Raw genomic sequence first — 14893 nt, forward strand, 5'->3', positions numbered from 1 at the left:
TGTCCTCTAACAATAAACATAGCAGCACAGTAGACATAGAACATTGAACCACCATAGACCAAGGTCAGATGAGAGTGGCAAGTGTTGATCTACTTTGGTCAGCAAGCCCTGTGTTTTTCTAATTCTCAAAAAAAAAAAAACCCTATTAAAATATAAATCAATAAAAATAAGCCATAATCAAAACAATATGTTCCATGTTAAGATTATATAAATTATGGTTGCTTGATGAGGAATATTTCAGAAAAGAGGTTAGCTATTTGAAATATATGTTAGTACCTGTCCAGTACCATGGAGGAGAAGCGTGGTTGATTTCTATAGTAGCAATTCCATTTATTCAGAAAAAATCCTATAATAGAAAATTAATTCATATTACCTTATGGATATGATTTAGAAGAAAACAGGTGTAGCAGATGCGTTAGTGTCCTACTCAAATACACTTGACATTTACTGTGTCCACGTATGCTACCCAACTTCCAGCTTTGCCTGAAGTCTCTGTCTAGACACTGGGACCCTCTCTCCCCTCTTCCTTCCCAGAAACAACCCTCAACTAATGACTGACATAGTTACTGGATAAATATCGCAGCCTCCTCGCCTCATGATTGGGATAGAGCTGAGGCAATGCTCTAGTTGCACTGAGTTATCTTGCTTGTCAGTGCCAATTTTATTGGCTTCCTTCTCTTCCTGTTTTACTTCTGTACTTCCTTCTGATAGTTCCAGGGATTATCTGCCAAATAGATACTTGCATTTAAAACATTTTCTCAGGTCACTTCTGGGAGAATATAAACCAAGAGAATGATGCCATTCATCTGACCCATTGCTTAATAAGCAACCTTCTAATTTGTAGTTTAGTTACATTAGTGGCTACTTTCTTTTTGTTAAGTTTATTTATTTATTTTTGAGACAGAGTGAGAGAGAGCACAAGCAGGGGAGGGGTGGGGGGGGGAAGAGAGAGAGAGAGAGAGAGAGAGAGAGAGAAGGAATCCCAGGCAGGCCCCATGCTGTCAGCGCAGAGCCCAGCACGGGGCTTGAACCCACGAACTGTGAGATCATGATCTGAGCTGAAACCAAGAGTTGGATGCTTAACCACACAAGTGCCCCAGTGGCTAATTTCTGATGTTTTATGCAGGTAATCTGTCCTAGTTATATGCAAGTCCTATCTGCAGATGATTAATGACTATGGGAAATATTATTGCTGTGAGTCAGTCTTCTGTAGCAGGAATTGGCAGACAACAACTTGTGTGACAATTCTGGCCAGGCACCTGTTTTCATAAATAAAGTTTTACTGGAACACAGTCACATCCATCATTTACATATTGTCTGTGGCTGCTTTCACACAATAGCAGAGGTGAATAGTTGTGACAAAGACTATAAATTGTAAAATATTTACACCTTACAGAGAAAGATTCCTGATCCCTCATGTAATATGCCTGTTCATCTTTGGATTTAGGGAGAAGAAGAATTCATGAATTTATAATCATGAGGGCTAGAATGTGACCAATGGCATGTCAGCAAGTGGCAGCAGGTCAGCAAGATGCCCAGCCTGAAATACAGACTATTCACCACACACTCAATTTGTTCCAGTGTTTGCGTATAGCATGGGAAGAATCATGTCTTGAGAATTACAGAGTAGAAATGGGAAGGAAAGCATGGGCTACACAGGAATATTGAGAAAGTGGTTTTTTTTTTTTCTTTTTAATGAGGCTCATCAGCACACTTGAGGATAATTTCTCTCCAAAAGAACTTCCTTTCTTGATTGATTTGGTGCTTGCTTCTCATCTCATCATACTATTCTCTCTTGAGCCCTACAGGCTCAGTATTAATTATGAATTAACGTGAAAGTGGTTGATGAGGTCTTCTGTAAGTGATCCGAAGCTATGTATGCCATGATTCTAATAAGCTTAACCTCCTTCAACATAGAGACACTTTGTATTCTTTTTTTATCAACCTTCTAGAACCAACAATTGATAGAAAAGTATGTTATGCATAATGAATGCTCAGTAAACTTTATGACTTTCTTATATCCACCACACAAAGACTCCTGTAGATGAGGTAACATGGTAATAAAACTGGAATCATTTGCTAAATATGATTGTGCAAAATAGTTGAGTGATAAGGAATTTAGGCTTCAAAAATGCTGAAACAGTGTGTGAAATCCTTCATCCTGGCCACACAGTCTGATTTTCAGACATCTGAAAGGAACACATTGCCACGTCAAAAAATTTTAAACCTGAAAAGTTTTAAACCTTTCTGAGTAGCTATTACTGAAATTAGCAAAGAAAGAATCTATTTTACCTATTTGAGAAGTTAGCTAGATTGCATGAACTTTATGTCTTGTAAGAAATCCTTTTGGCCTGAGACTAGTTACTAAAAACTTGTTTCTGCTCTTTTATCCATAATCTAGTAGGGGAATAAAATAGGTAAGCCAATAACAACATTTCAAGGCACATTTAGACATTGCAAAGAATAGCCTACCACCATGTGTATGGTCTCCATGATCTCATTTCTATCCATCCTTTAATCCACTGTGACCTGGCCTGTATTATGAATTAGTTTCACCTGACCATTTTTAAAAGTCCCCATTACATATATTCTAGGGCTTAAGGAGAGAAAAAAAAAAATCCATCCGTTTCCTGCACTCAAAGATTCCCTAGCCTGTTGTTGGGGAGGAAGAAATTTCCTCTGTCGTTCTAGCTGGACCAAGGATCAAATTGACATAAGATATATTAACAGGAGAAAATCAAATTTAGTTTTGTATGTATGGAGAATCCACGTAGACATGAAATTCTAGAGACGGGCAACATGAGGCTTACATGACATCCTAAGCTAAGGGACAGGGGTAGGCATCTGAGATACATGTGAGAGGAAGACCATTAGCTTTCTTCCTAGTACAGGCTCTCCTTTACAATGTGCATTTAGGCATTTTAGGGAGGTAAAGAGCTTTTCTTGAATCTTCTGGGTTTCAGTTACTTATAACTCAAAATAATCTTCATGCCAAAATGGCCCATCTTGGGGTAGCCTTCCCTTGGTCCCTACAGTATTAAGAGATAAACACATGTGAAAAAGTCAGACACAGTAGTAAGTGCCAGTAAAAAGAAATCAAGTTGGAGTTTTGGTAACACAAAAGAGAATGGGTGATCAGGTCTTTTTAAGGGTAGATCATAGCCTGGGGTCCTTGGAAGCAGAACCTAAGACAGGGATTATTTTTTTTTTTTTCCTAAGACAGGGATTTATTGAAGGAGTACACTCAGGAGAAATCTGAACAGGAGTGAAGAAAGAAGAATAGGGCAGAGGAAGAACCAAGCAAGGATATAATTTCAGGTAAAATCTAACCTTGGCTTGATACACGACAGATTCTGGAGCATAAATCTCACTTCAGAGACAGGGCAGAGGGTCCAAGTTTTTATGCCTCTGTCCTTAGCTTCCCCAGTCAAGGCCAATCTTTCTGAGAGGGTCACAGGAATAAGCTATTAGCTGCAGTACTCACAAACAGCTGGAGGTTTGCGTGTCTTGGCTGGTCAAGTCAATCTGGGCCAATCACCAGCGGCATCTACTAAATGCGGGTTACAAGAACGAGTTACATGTTTGTCATTTTGGGCAGTCCAACATCTGAGCACCCTTCTTGTTTGAAGAAAAACGTCAAGATAGATGGGAGACAAGCTCCACTTTCTATTAAAAAGAAAACTACAGGCTGAGTCACCACACCAGGTCTTAATACCTAACTGTACTTTGGACCTCCTTCAGAAATACAGTCATAACCAGTCAGTCATAACTTTCCTGGTCAGTACCAATAAAGTAATCTGTCACATGGGCCCACTCCATCTCCCAAAGGAAGATAAGGTCATCAACCTACAAAGACCCTCTTCTTTTGTCACTCAAAATATTCCTTTATTTTTTTTTCCTGCTTATGACTTCCTTGTCTTTCCCTTTCTGTATCCCTTTGGAATGCTCCTCTGCTTGAAGATGGGATTCTGCCCAATTCATGAATTAATGAGCCAATCAGATCTTCAAATTTACTCAGATGAATTTTTTTTTAATACTGTGATGCTTCTGATTTTCTGAATAAAGTTCTACAGCCTTCCATTGGGATGTTCCAGACATCCTTCTAAAAAATGTCTTTTCTGTTTTTATTAGGCAGAATCAGATTTTGCGATTTGCCACCAAGAACCCTGACATGTTCAGAGATTATGGAAATTGTTAGGTCATAGATGATTATAACCTGAAAAGATGGGGGCTGTTGGGTAAAAGAGGAACATGTGTTCAGACTGAGTAAGAGCCAGAATCTAGGGTGACTCTGAAATTTATGACTTGCAAGACTATGGGAAGGTCTGGCAAATCTAGGGAGAGTTTGGAGAAGGGGCCATGAGTTCGTCGGGGGACTTGTTGAGTTTGAGTCTTCTGAGAACATCCATAGTGAGATGTTTCGTGTATAACTGTGCAAGTCTCGTAGTCAAGAATGGGAGGAGAGAGGGGCGCCTGGGTGGCTTAGTCGGTTAAGCGTCCGACTTTCGCTTAGGTCATGACCTCGCAGTTCGTGGGTTCGAGCCCCGCGTCGGGCTCTGTGCTGACTGCCAGCTCGGAGCCTGGAGCCTGTTTCAGTCTGTGACTCCCTCTCTCTCTGACCCTCCCCTGCTCATGCTGTCTCTCTCTCTCTCTCTGTCTCTCTCCTAGAAATAAAGAAAACATTTTTTTAAAAAATTTTTAAAAAATGGGAGGAGAGAGAGACACTGAGACTGAGAAAGAGAGACAGATAGAGATAACAATATTGGCCATGGATGTGTCTGAACTCAAGGGGGAGTATATATAAAAAAAGAGTTGAAAAGGTCAACAGCAGAACCTAACAGGGAGGGGAAGAGGAACAGAATCTGTCATCCTAAACTATGCCTCTTTGGCATAAGAATTATTTTGTGCTAAAGGCAGTCAAAACCCAGCAGATTCAGGAAAAACTCTTTATGTCTCCTGCCCCCAACTCCATTGCCTGTCTGTACTAGAAAAGAGCTGTTATTACTAGTGATACCTTCTAACCTAAAGAAATGTATCTGCATAACAGGGTAACCTTTGTTTTCCAAACATATCTTTTGCCTTCCTGTGAATGGCCTTCCTCCTTTTTCTATTTCTAGACTCCTAACCCCTATCTTTTTTATATTTTATATAAACCCCAATTATCTGGCTACATTTTGAGCCTTGTATCTTTGGGGGTGCCATAGGTATGAAATAAACTTTATTTTTCTCCTGTTAATATGTCTTATGTCATTTTAATTGTTTGGCCAGACACAGAAAACTAGAAGAATAGAAAGAAGTTTCCCTCCCCGGCTGTGGTTAGGTCTGTATATTTCTTTATGGATAAATCTTAGGTAAGTTATGAAAAGACAGAGAAGGCAAGGAAGGAAAGACTAGTCAGCACTACTAATTGTTACAGTGATTAGAGCAAGACAAGTGCTGAAAGAAGACCGATGGTGATATTAATTACTAAGTCAGTGATTACTTTGGAGAGTAGAGTTTTTGTGGAGTTTTTTTTTAAAAGAAAAACCTATCCCTCTGCCACCTCTCTCCTCCTCCTCTGGATCTTCTTTTATTAACTGTATCCCCTTACACTCCTGAATTTGTAACCTTTTCCTCTGTCTTGGCCCCTTTGCAGCAAATGAACAGAGCTAATATACCCTTGCCTCTCTTGTCTACTTGAAGAACTCCAGTTTATCTTTCAAGAGTCAGTGTCACCTCCACAGTGAGTTTCTGTGGTCCCAGGTAAAATCTAGACTCCTTTCCTCTCCTGTGTGTAGTCACCTTATATTCCTAGTGCCAAGCAGAGTGCGGAACACATCACTGAATTCAGTGTCATTTGTTGAAAGAATGGCTGTTTAGCCAAAACATTCACAAGTGACAGGGATGCTCCTTTCCTAGAATGTTTTAATTTAGGTTTATCTTATGATTTATAGATCTAAAATATATTTTAAATGGGAACTTGCACTTCTCCATAAACTTTATAGAAGAATTCAACTTTGGGGAGGAAAAATATCAGGCACAGAGAATGATCCCACAGGAAGAAAGAATGTCTCCTTGTTGCATGTGGCATAGTGAATATCACATATGATAAATTATAAGACAAAAGCAACATTACAAAAACTAAACACTGAAATACAGATAAAAGGGAAGGAGTCTATTCCTCCTCAGGCAAGGCAGGAGTTTTGCATATTAATGAAATTTAAATGCCTCTCAGTAAGAAAGATGATTGAAATAGATTGCAATAACTTAAAACTAAGTACACTTTAAGCAGCCTCTGTGATGAATACGTGATTATGGAGTATCAGTCAAAAAGGTTAGTCAGGCATTGTTCCACTCCGATGCTCCCAGAAGCGGGGTGACTGATGGCTCTCAATTAACAAAGGCTTATTGGGGGACTGGCAGAACTCAAGACACAAAGAAAGGCCACAGGTTGACTTGCTGAAATACACAAAGATGTTAGTCTGGAAGGTGACAATTGCAATATTTATAACCCTGTAAAGTATTGTATCTACCCAGAGCATTCTAGACTATTGAAAGTGAGAGAAAATAAAGGGAAACAGAAAAAGACAAATAGCTGCATAGAGGCAGGTGAAAAGTTTAAAATATTTGGCAGATTGAGATGAATCCAAGGCCTGTGGCAAATTACTATCAGACATGGGCTGGTAAAGATTTTCTGTAAATGTTTTAGGCTTTGTAGGCCACATGGTCTTTGTTATATCTACTGACTGTATTGTTGTAGTGCAGATGCAGTCATTGACAATAGGTAATTGAATGGGTGCATCTCTGTTCTAATAAAACTTTGTAAAAACACATAGGGAGCAGATTTGGCTTACAGGCTGTGGTTTGCCAACCCACACTCTGAAACGAACCAGTTAATGATACAAGAGGAGGTTTGGATAAGATCGTGTGTGCATGTTATGTGTGCGTGCCCACGTATGGCCGATAGTTGTTGACTCAGTAATTGTTGTTGAAGTTAGAGTACATTTTTAATGTGCATGGTCCACTGCTTACTGGAGGGTGTGGCCCAGTAAGTTGTTTAAACCCATACATCAGAATTATCTTCCAGCTCCCAAGGTGATTCCAAAATGAATGCCGAGAACGCTATTCAAACTTCAGCGTGCATATACATCATCTGGGGACTTTAAAATGTAGATTCTTTTTTTTTTTTTTTTAGTTTTACTTAAATTCCAGTTAGTGAACATACACTGTTGTATTAGGCTCAGGAGTACAATATAGTGATTCAACACTTCCATAGGGCACCCCAGTGCTCCTCACAGATTCACTCCTTAATCCCCATCACCTATTCAACCCACCCTGCCAAAAGGTAGATTGTGATTCAGTAGGTCTGGGGTAGGGCTTGAGATTCTGCATTTCTAACAAGCTCTCAGATGACATTGATGTGCTGGTCAGAGGACCATACTTTGAATAGCAAGCTGCTTTCACTGTTTTTCATGCCTGGGATGTCTAGGTCCTGCCACAGAGACTGATGTACTTGGCCTGAGATGTGGACTGGCTATTGAGAGTTATAAATACTCTGCAGGTGGTTCTAATGTGCAGCAAAGTTTGAGCACCTATGTGCTAAAGTGATTTATCAATTGTAGTTATTGTGTTTTTAGTAGCCTTTTTGCCCATTCTCCTCTTCCAATCCACCCATTCCACTCCAGATCATGATAGGATCAGGATTAACACTTTATCCCTTCTTTCCCATCTCTGAAGACTGGAATGTTAGATAAGTTGGAAAGAGGAGGCTCAGGCAACCTGGGTTTGGGAAGAATAACCAAACAAAATGTTCTAGGGAGTGATTTAAGGGGAAGGCTGATTGAAACAGCAACTCCCCCTCCAGGCTTGGGCCTGAGTTTGGGGCAGTGAAAACAGTGATCTACCCTTCTGACTCCTGGCAGCACCTGACAGCCAAGCAGCTACCAAGGATTTTTCCTTCTCCATAGGCAGTGACACAGTTGGTTGAAATGCAAGAGCGACCCCCAGTGGCAAAGTACAGATGTGAAATCTTCTCCCCAAAGGAACACCACCAGGAACTTAGAAGTAAATGAATGAAGGTGGTGGTGATAAATGATGGCTTAGGTGTACTCTGTGTGCTGTTGGAAACATTCAAAATATTCACTCATTCAGTCTCCTTAGCAACCAGTGGGGTCAATGCTTTTATTAGCCCTCTTTTACATAGGAGGAAGCAGAGGCACAGAAAAGTTAAATTACATACCCAGATTCACCCCGTTTAGTAAGTGGCTAAGCTGGGATGTGAACCCAGGGAGTGTGAGGGTAAGAAAGCACTATACCAACTGCTTCTCCAAAACAGGAAAGGAGGAAAGATCCCCAATTTCCAGTTTTTAAACACTCATGTATTGATGCTCACCCTGTGTTCCTCATATCTAGAGGAGAACAGTTATATATGCACATATACGCATATACATGTGTATCTATGTGTATATGTATATGTACACAGACACACAAGCACACCTGAGACAATGTCAGGGGGAGCAGACAACTTCAAAGCAGGCAGAGAGAGATCAAGTTTGACTAGCAAAAATAAAAGGGGTAGTAACATTTTCTGGAAACAAAACTCAAAGGGCGATAATCATCATTTTTAAGATAATATTAAAACACAGTCATGAGAAAATGTGAAAGGATATATACTTCTTAGCTAAACTTGTTCTTGTTTTACTAAAGCTTCAAAGCAATCTGTTAGCTTTAAGGACACTCAAGCTAACCATGTATCTTTGACTATCAGATACAATGCATATAAATTTTTAATTTCGATCTTAGTAAACTACAGTAGAGGACAAGAAACAAAATATTTTGAGTGGTTTTTTTTTAAGACATGGATAATTTTAAGGTTTACATGGGCACAGATTTCATCTGGTCAAATAGAGAGTGGACCGTAAGAGGAAAGAGTTTATAAAGGGGAGAGCTTATAAAGAAGCAGCTGTTTCTTTTCATTGGGAAATCTTTTTACTAAGAGATCATTTCTTTGTACCCATAGCCATGAAGACAAGATAATAGGCGAAATTCTCTTCATACCTTGAAAGCAGAAACCAAAGGCCACTCTGGGGTTAGGAATCGGCTGATTTGGGGACACTGGGTACTGGCACAGATGGTCACAGTGTGGAATGAGGTAATGGTCAAGGTGGGACCAGCAGCCCTCTGGATGTTTGAACATCTCAGCCCATCCTCTAACGGTAGCTGCCCTGGGCACGGGGCTGGCTGTGCCACACTCTGTACACCCTTTTTTCTGGTGGGCTTGTCCAGTCCCGTGGCCTCAACACCATCGGTAGCTGATGTTGCTTCTATGTGTGTTTCCAAACCTGACATCCCACCTGAGCTCCAGATTCAGTTTTCTGACCACCTGCATATCTGACCACCTGACAGTTCCACTTGCATATCTAACAGGCATCTCAGCTTTTACATGACATGCGTTTCCCACCCCACATGTCCCCCGGCAAACATTCTCAAATTAATAAATAGCATTACCGTCAAGTCAAGTGTTCAGGTACCAACACCAGAAGCTAGAGAATTTCCCCCATTTCTCAATCGTCACCTTTGCTCCTTGAGCAAATCTTGTTGAGTCATCCGGCTCCAACTAGAATTTGTCTCAGTCACCTTTTCTTCAGCCTCCGCTCCACTTCAACCACCGATGTCTCTCATTTGATTGGCAACAGTATCTCCTGACAGGCCTCCTTGCTTCAACTCTTCCCCACCCTCTGCATTCCTTAAAGCAGCCAGATTCCCTGGCTTAACGTTTAGGGGGATTTATTCTACCTCATATTCAATATCACAAATTTGACCTTAGCCTGGAGCTGATATTGTTCAGCCCTTCTAATCAGGTAATGTTGGTTTTTTGGTACCTTATTACTTTAAGGGAGGAAAGTGTACAACTGAAGGAGAAAACTCTATTTGGATATTTTGTAAGGGAAATATGCATGTCCAGCATGGTGACCTAGGAAGTCATGCCCATGTCTATGGGAAAGTGAGCCTAAGGCTCAATTATATTACCATTGTTGCCCGGGGTGAGCTTGTCAAAAATATCCTCTGCCATACCTGCTTCTGAGACCACCCATGTTCCTACCCAGAATCACAACCAGTGATATTTGCATATTTTAGTAAATAAGTCTTCACATAATGTTGAAGATTCCCTTTAATCCCTGCCCCATCCTATTCTTCTGTTCTTCGTTGGGGGCACCACTATGATGAATTCTACACCATGTTTTTTTAATATATGTAATTTACCATGCACACACACCCACGCTCACCAGGGCCCCACCTCACACCACCCCACCCCCATCTGCCTACAGTTTAGAATGGGAAGATTAATATTGTGTTTTCCAGGGTCCCATGGAATACATTCTCCTTTCATCTATAGAAATCCTGAGCTGTATGTGGATGAAGCATGGGGGCGGGACTCCTGGATACCTGTTTTAAAATTTAAAAGGTTAGGGTTTTGCACACGAGTCAACCAGGCACCTTTATTTATTTATGAACCAAATAACTTTATTGAAACCAAATAACTTTATTTATTTATGGCAAAACTGGAAGAAGAAGATGGGAACCTTCTGCAAAGGCACTACTGCAAAATGCATGCTCGGCATGGTGACCAGGGGAAGTCACCATGCACCCTGTGTCTATGGGGAAACAGTCCCAACTCAGTTCTTGTCGCTGTTGCTCAGGGTGAGCTTGTCAAACAGATAATCTGCCAGGCTGCTTCTCAGGGTCCCCATCTTGCGCATGTTGGTGATGTAGTCGCTCATCTCTCTGATGGCCTTGACTTGCTCGTGCAGGTAGTTGCTCTCCAGGAAGCTGCACAGGTGGATGTCTTGCTTGCTGATGGCCAGCTGGTGCAGGTCGAGCAGGCTCTGGTACAGGATCTGCTCCAGGTGACAGGCACACTCCATGGCATTGAGGCCGCTCTCCCAGTCGTCGCGGTCAGGCTTCATGATGTCATGGAAGCGGATGCGACCCCCGCGCTGGTTCTGGAGCTCCATCAGCTTCTGGGCTTGCTCCTTCTTCTCGTGGGACTGGCGCAGGAAGAACTCAGCGAAGTTCTCCAGAGACACGTCCTCACGCTTGAAATAGAAAGCCATCGACAGGTACACGTAGGAGGCGTGGAGCTCTAGGTTGATCAGGTTGTTGACTGCGGACTCGCACTGGGGGTGGTAGTTTTGGCGCACTATAGAGAACGGCACGTTGGCCATGGCTGGCGGCACTGGCACCAAGGCGAAGGCAGCTCGGAAGCAAGGGCTGCGGGGCGGGCAGCGGCGGGGCCGAAGGCGGTAGCGGCCGCCTCGGAGATTGCCCAGTGTTGAGTGGCTGAGTGGCGAGAGAAGCCGGAGGCCCCAGTGGCAGCGGAGACCTCCAGGCAGCGTCTGTTGGGCTCGCGCTAGGCAACGGCTCTGGGATAGAACAGGAAGTGGAGTCCGCGTTACTGGGTTACAGCGGGCGAGTTTCCGTTGCGCGTAAGGGGTGGGGGTGGGGCCGCGAGTGCTGTGTTCCAGGTTCCCTTGGAGCGTAAGTGACGCAGGGCAACCCTGCACTGAGCACCTGGCGTTTAAGTTTTTAATTTTGTGATAATGTGTCTATTTTCCAAATACTTAATTTTGTTCTCGGATTCTTCTATTGCAGCCTGTTATTTTATAAACCCACTCTCCTGCAAAATTCTAAGGATATGAATTTGAACTTGTTTGGTAAATTTCTATTGCCTGTAAAATATAAATATATCTGTTTATCAGCATCTCTTTTCTTTCTTGAAATACTTCAAACTTTGCACATTCATATTTAGCAATAAAGGACTTATTTGATTAGCCTAGGTAATTAGCATGGTTCTGAATTACAGTTATGATGTCCATTTCACTAACAAGCTTCTCCTATGAATAGGGAGGATGGAGTGTGTCAACCAGGGAATGGTCTTCTCCTTTGGGAGTAGATGTCATGGAGCTTACAGGTAGGATAGATACTGTCCCCAATGCCAACGTGTGGCATTTCTCTGACACTGAAAGGCTTGGTTAGGTCTCTCTTCCAGGCGGATATCTTCTCTTGTTTGGTTTCACTTCTGCTTTGCAGGTCTGCAGTTGTCTAAGGCCTACTCTAACTCGGTTTCCCTTTCTGTTCAAGTAACTCACTGTCACAGGGGTATAGTTTAAAGAGATTAAACTGGTTCATTGGCCACTGTGGCTTTGTCCAATGAAAGATTGGATGGAAGTCAGAGCAGAGCAGGGGAAAAGATTTGTTGTTCAGATAGCAACTTTTCAAGCTCACAGTCCACCAGGGACCCTCTGTTGGTCCTTTGATTTCACTGACTCAGTTCTTGAACCTTCTCTGAGTGTGCATGACTTTCTACTGCAGATATTTGAACTTCTCTGGTGTTGTCAGTCTGAAAGCAACTCCTGTTTCTATCTTGCAAGCATTCTTCACTACCTCTGGTTTGCTAACTATATTCATTGTGGCTTGTGTACGTGTAGATCATTGTCTTTGGGTCTAGTCCACCACCATTATTCAGTTACCACTCTTTACGTTTTAAAAGTATGCTTATTAAAAAAAAAAAACATGCATTCCCATAGCTCAAAAAACACACAGTTCTACTCTCCGTAGGCAACCAGTGGAGTATACTTGACATAGTCCTGACTATAGTCAGAAAAAAGGGGAACAAAGAGAAGGAATAATGTTCATGTTTAGAAAAATCATAGAGAAGTAAGAAAGGAATCTTTAGAAACATAGTCTTTAGAAGCATATTATTTTTGAGTGCACATGGAACATTTACCAAGACAGACCATACTCTGGGCCATACAACAAGTCTCAATAAACTTTAATGGATTCAAATCATGCAAGATATGTTCTCTGACCACAATGGAATTAAACTAGGAATCATCAAGGCATCTAACAAATCCCCAAATATTTGAAACTCATAATACAGTATGCTTCTGAACAAGCCATGACTGAAAGAGACCAAGAAGTATTAAAAATTACTTGGAACCCAATGTAAGTAAAGCACAGCGTATCCACATTTTTGAGATGCAGCTAAAACCAATGCTTAGATGGAAATTTATAGCACTAAATGCCTGTTTTAGGAAAGAGTAAAAGTCTCAAATAAATCATCTAACTTCCCACCTTAAAAAACTAAAGGAATGAAGAACAAGATAAGTCCAATTAGGCAGAGGTAAGGAAGAGTTCATCACAAGTCAGGAAGGATTTTATAGCCTGGGACAAAACCAAAATGTTGAGAACCTTAAATGAAGCAAGGGTAAAACGTGTCTACTCTTCTCAGGCATTGGCCTGAGGGAGAGGCCAGTGGGTCAGCTATGAGGTCTCGGACTGGGCTGGTCATTTGGAATCTAGGTCTAGGTGAGAAATCTCTTTATACTGTATGGTGCCAAAGGATACTGGGTCAAAGCCATGGGGCAGAATGAGGCTTCTTGGTAGGTTCTGGGTCAGGGTAAATTAAGGTGACTACCCAAAGCTGTGTCCTTGGAATGACTTGTACCTGTATGCCTAGAACCAAGTGACTTAATCGAGAAAAGCCAATTCAAAACCAAATGATCTTTTTGTCAGTTACCTTGCTAACTTCCTGTCCCTAGGAAACAAGATGGATATCCAACAAGCAGGCTAAGATTGCTCTTGAATAATCATACTCCTTTCTAGATTTTCCTTGACATATTTTTAGATTTGATTTTATCTATGTCAGAATGTGTAGAGCAAGAAGAGAATTATCAACATGATCTCACTGGGCTCTGCCCTGGCCCTCTCACTGGAGAGGAACCACATATTTAGATTTAAAACGTGGAAAAGAACAGATAAGTGCTACTGCTCCAGTGGGGGTGGAATGTTGGTTTCTTCTCAGGCCACATTTGGCACAGGGTATGAGTTTAAAGGAGGTATGGTGGTGATGGTGGTGGTCATAGTGGTGGTGTAGTGTGTGTGTGCGCGTGTGTCTAGGCCAGAGTCACTTTATTCTCTTTTGACAAAATGGAGTCCAGAGAGCTCTAGAGAGTTCACTTCAACTGTCTTAAGACCTGTGATAAGGCCACAGCATTTAGTTAGCAAGTCAAAATGACGTAGAGACCAATCATATATGCCCATCATAGCTGAGAGTATGTTTGCCTTTCTTTAGTTTTGGTCTCTCTCCTTCTTTCTTAGTTTCACTTTCTCTTTCCTTTAGTGAGTAACTAGAGATCCAGAAAATGGAGTGATTTGAGGAAAAATGGAAAATTGTATTTATTTAGCAACAGAACAACCTAGGGAAAGGGGAAAATTTTTAATGTCATAGTATCAAAACCAGACAAAGCCATCACAAGAAAACCACAGACAAATAGTGCTAATGAACAGAGCTATAAAAATTATGAAGCAAGTCTTAGCAAACCGAATTTAGCAACCTATCCAAATGATTATACACCACGACCAAGTGGTGTTTATTTAAGGAGTGCAGGGCTGGTTCGGCATATGAAGATAAATCAGTACAATATACTATTTGTTAATAGAATAAGGGACAAAAACAACTGTCTCAATAAACACGGGAAAGGAATTTGACAAGATCCATCATATTCTTATGATAAAAACAGCCAACAAACTATGAATAGAAGGAAACTTCCTGGTCCTAAAAGAGAACATACATAAAAACCTACAACTAACATCATACTTAGGGTGAAAAAAGAAATTTTTCCTCTAAGATTAGGAACAAGACAAAGATAGCTGATCTCACCACATCTGTTCAACATTGTGCTGGAGGCTCTAGCCACTTAAATTTGGCAAGCAAAAGAAATAAAAGGCACTCAAATAGGAAAGGAAGAAGCAGAGCTATTTTTATTTGCAGGTGACATATAGAAATCCCTAAGGATACCACAAAAAATTTATAGAAATTAGTAAACAAGCTCAGCAAGGTATTAGGATGCAA

At 41.3% G+C, this 14893-nt stretch overlaps 1 protein-coding gene across 1 annotated transcript; it reads right to left on the reverse strand.

Moving 5' to 3' along the window:
* Window positions 1–10534: 10534 nt before the first annotated feature.
* LOC120248171 (ferritin heavy chain-like) lies at window positions 10535–11385 on the reverse strand. Its single transcript, XM_039256409.1, has one exon. The coding sequence runs from the start codon at window positions 11202–11204 to the stop codon at window positions 10656–10658; it is 549 nt and encodes a 182-aa protein (XP_039112340.1). The 5' UTR covers window positions 11205–11385; the 3' UTR covers window positions 10535–10655.
* Window positions 11386–14893: the final 3508 nt, after the last annotated feature.

Source organism: Hyaena hyaena, unplaced genomic scaffold (genome assembly GCF_003009895.1).
Source record: "Hyaena hyaena isolate Hyena2069 unplaced genomic scaffold, ASM300989v1 scaffold_12, whole genome shotgun sequence".
NCBI classification, from domain to species: Eukaryota; Metazoa; Chordata; class Mammalia; order Carnivora; family Hyaenidae; genus Hyaena; species Hyaena hyaena.

Coding starts and splice junctions, on each gene's coding strand:
- LOC120248171 (XM_039256409.1), bottom strand. CDS start 11,204: ATGGCCAACGTGCCGTTCTCTATAGTGCGCCAAAACTACCACCCCCAG.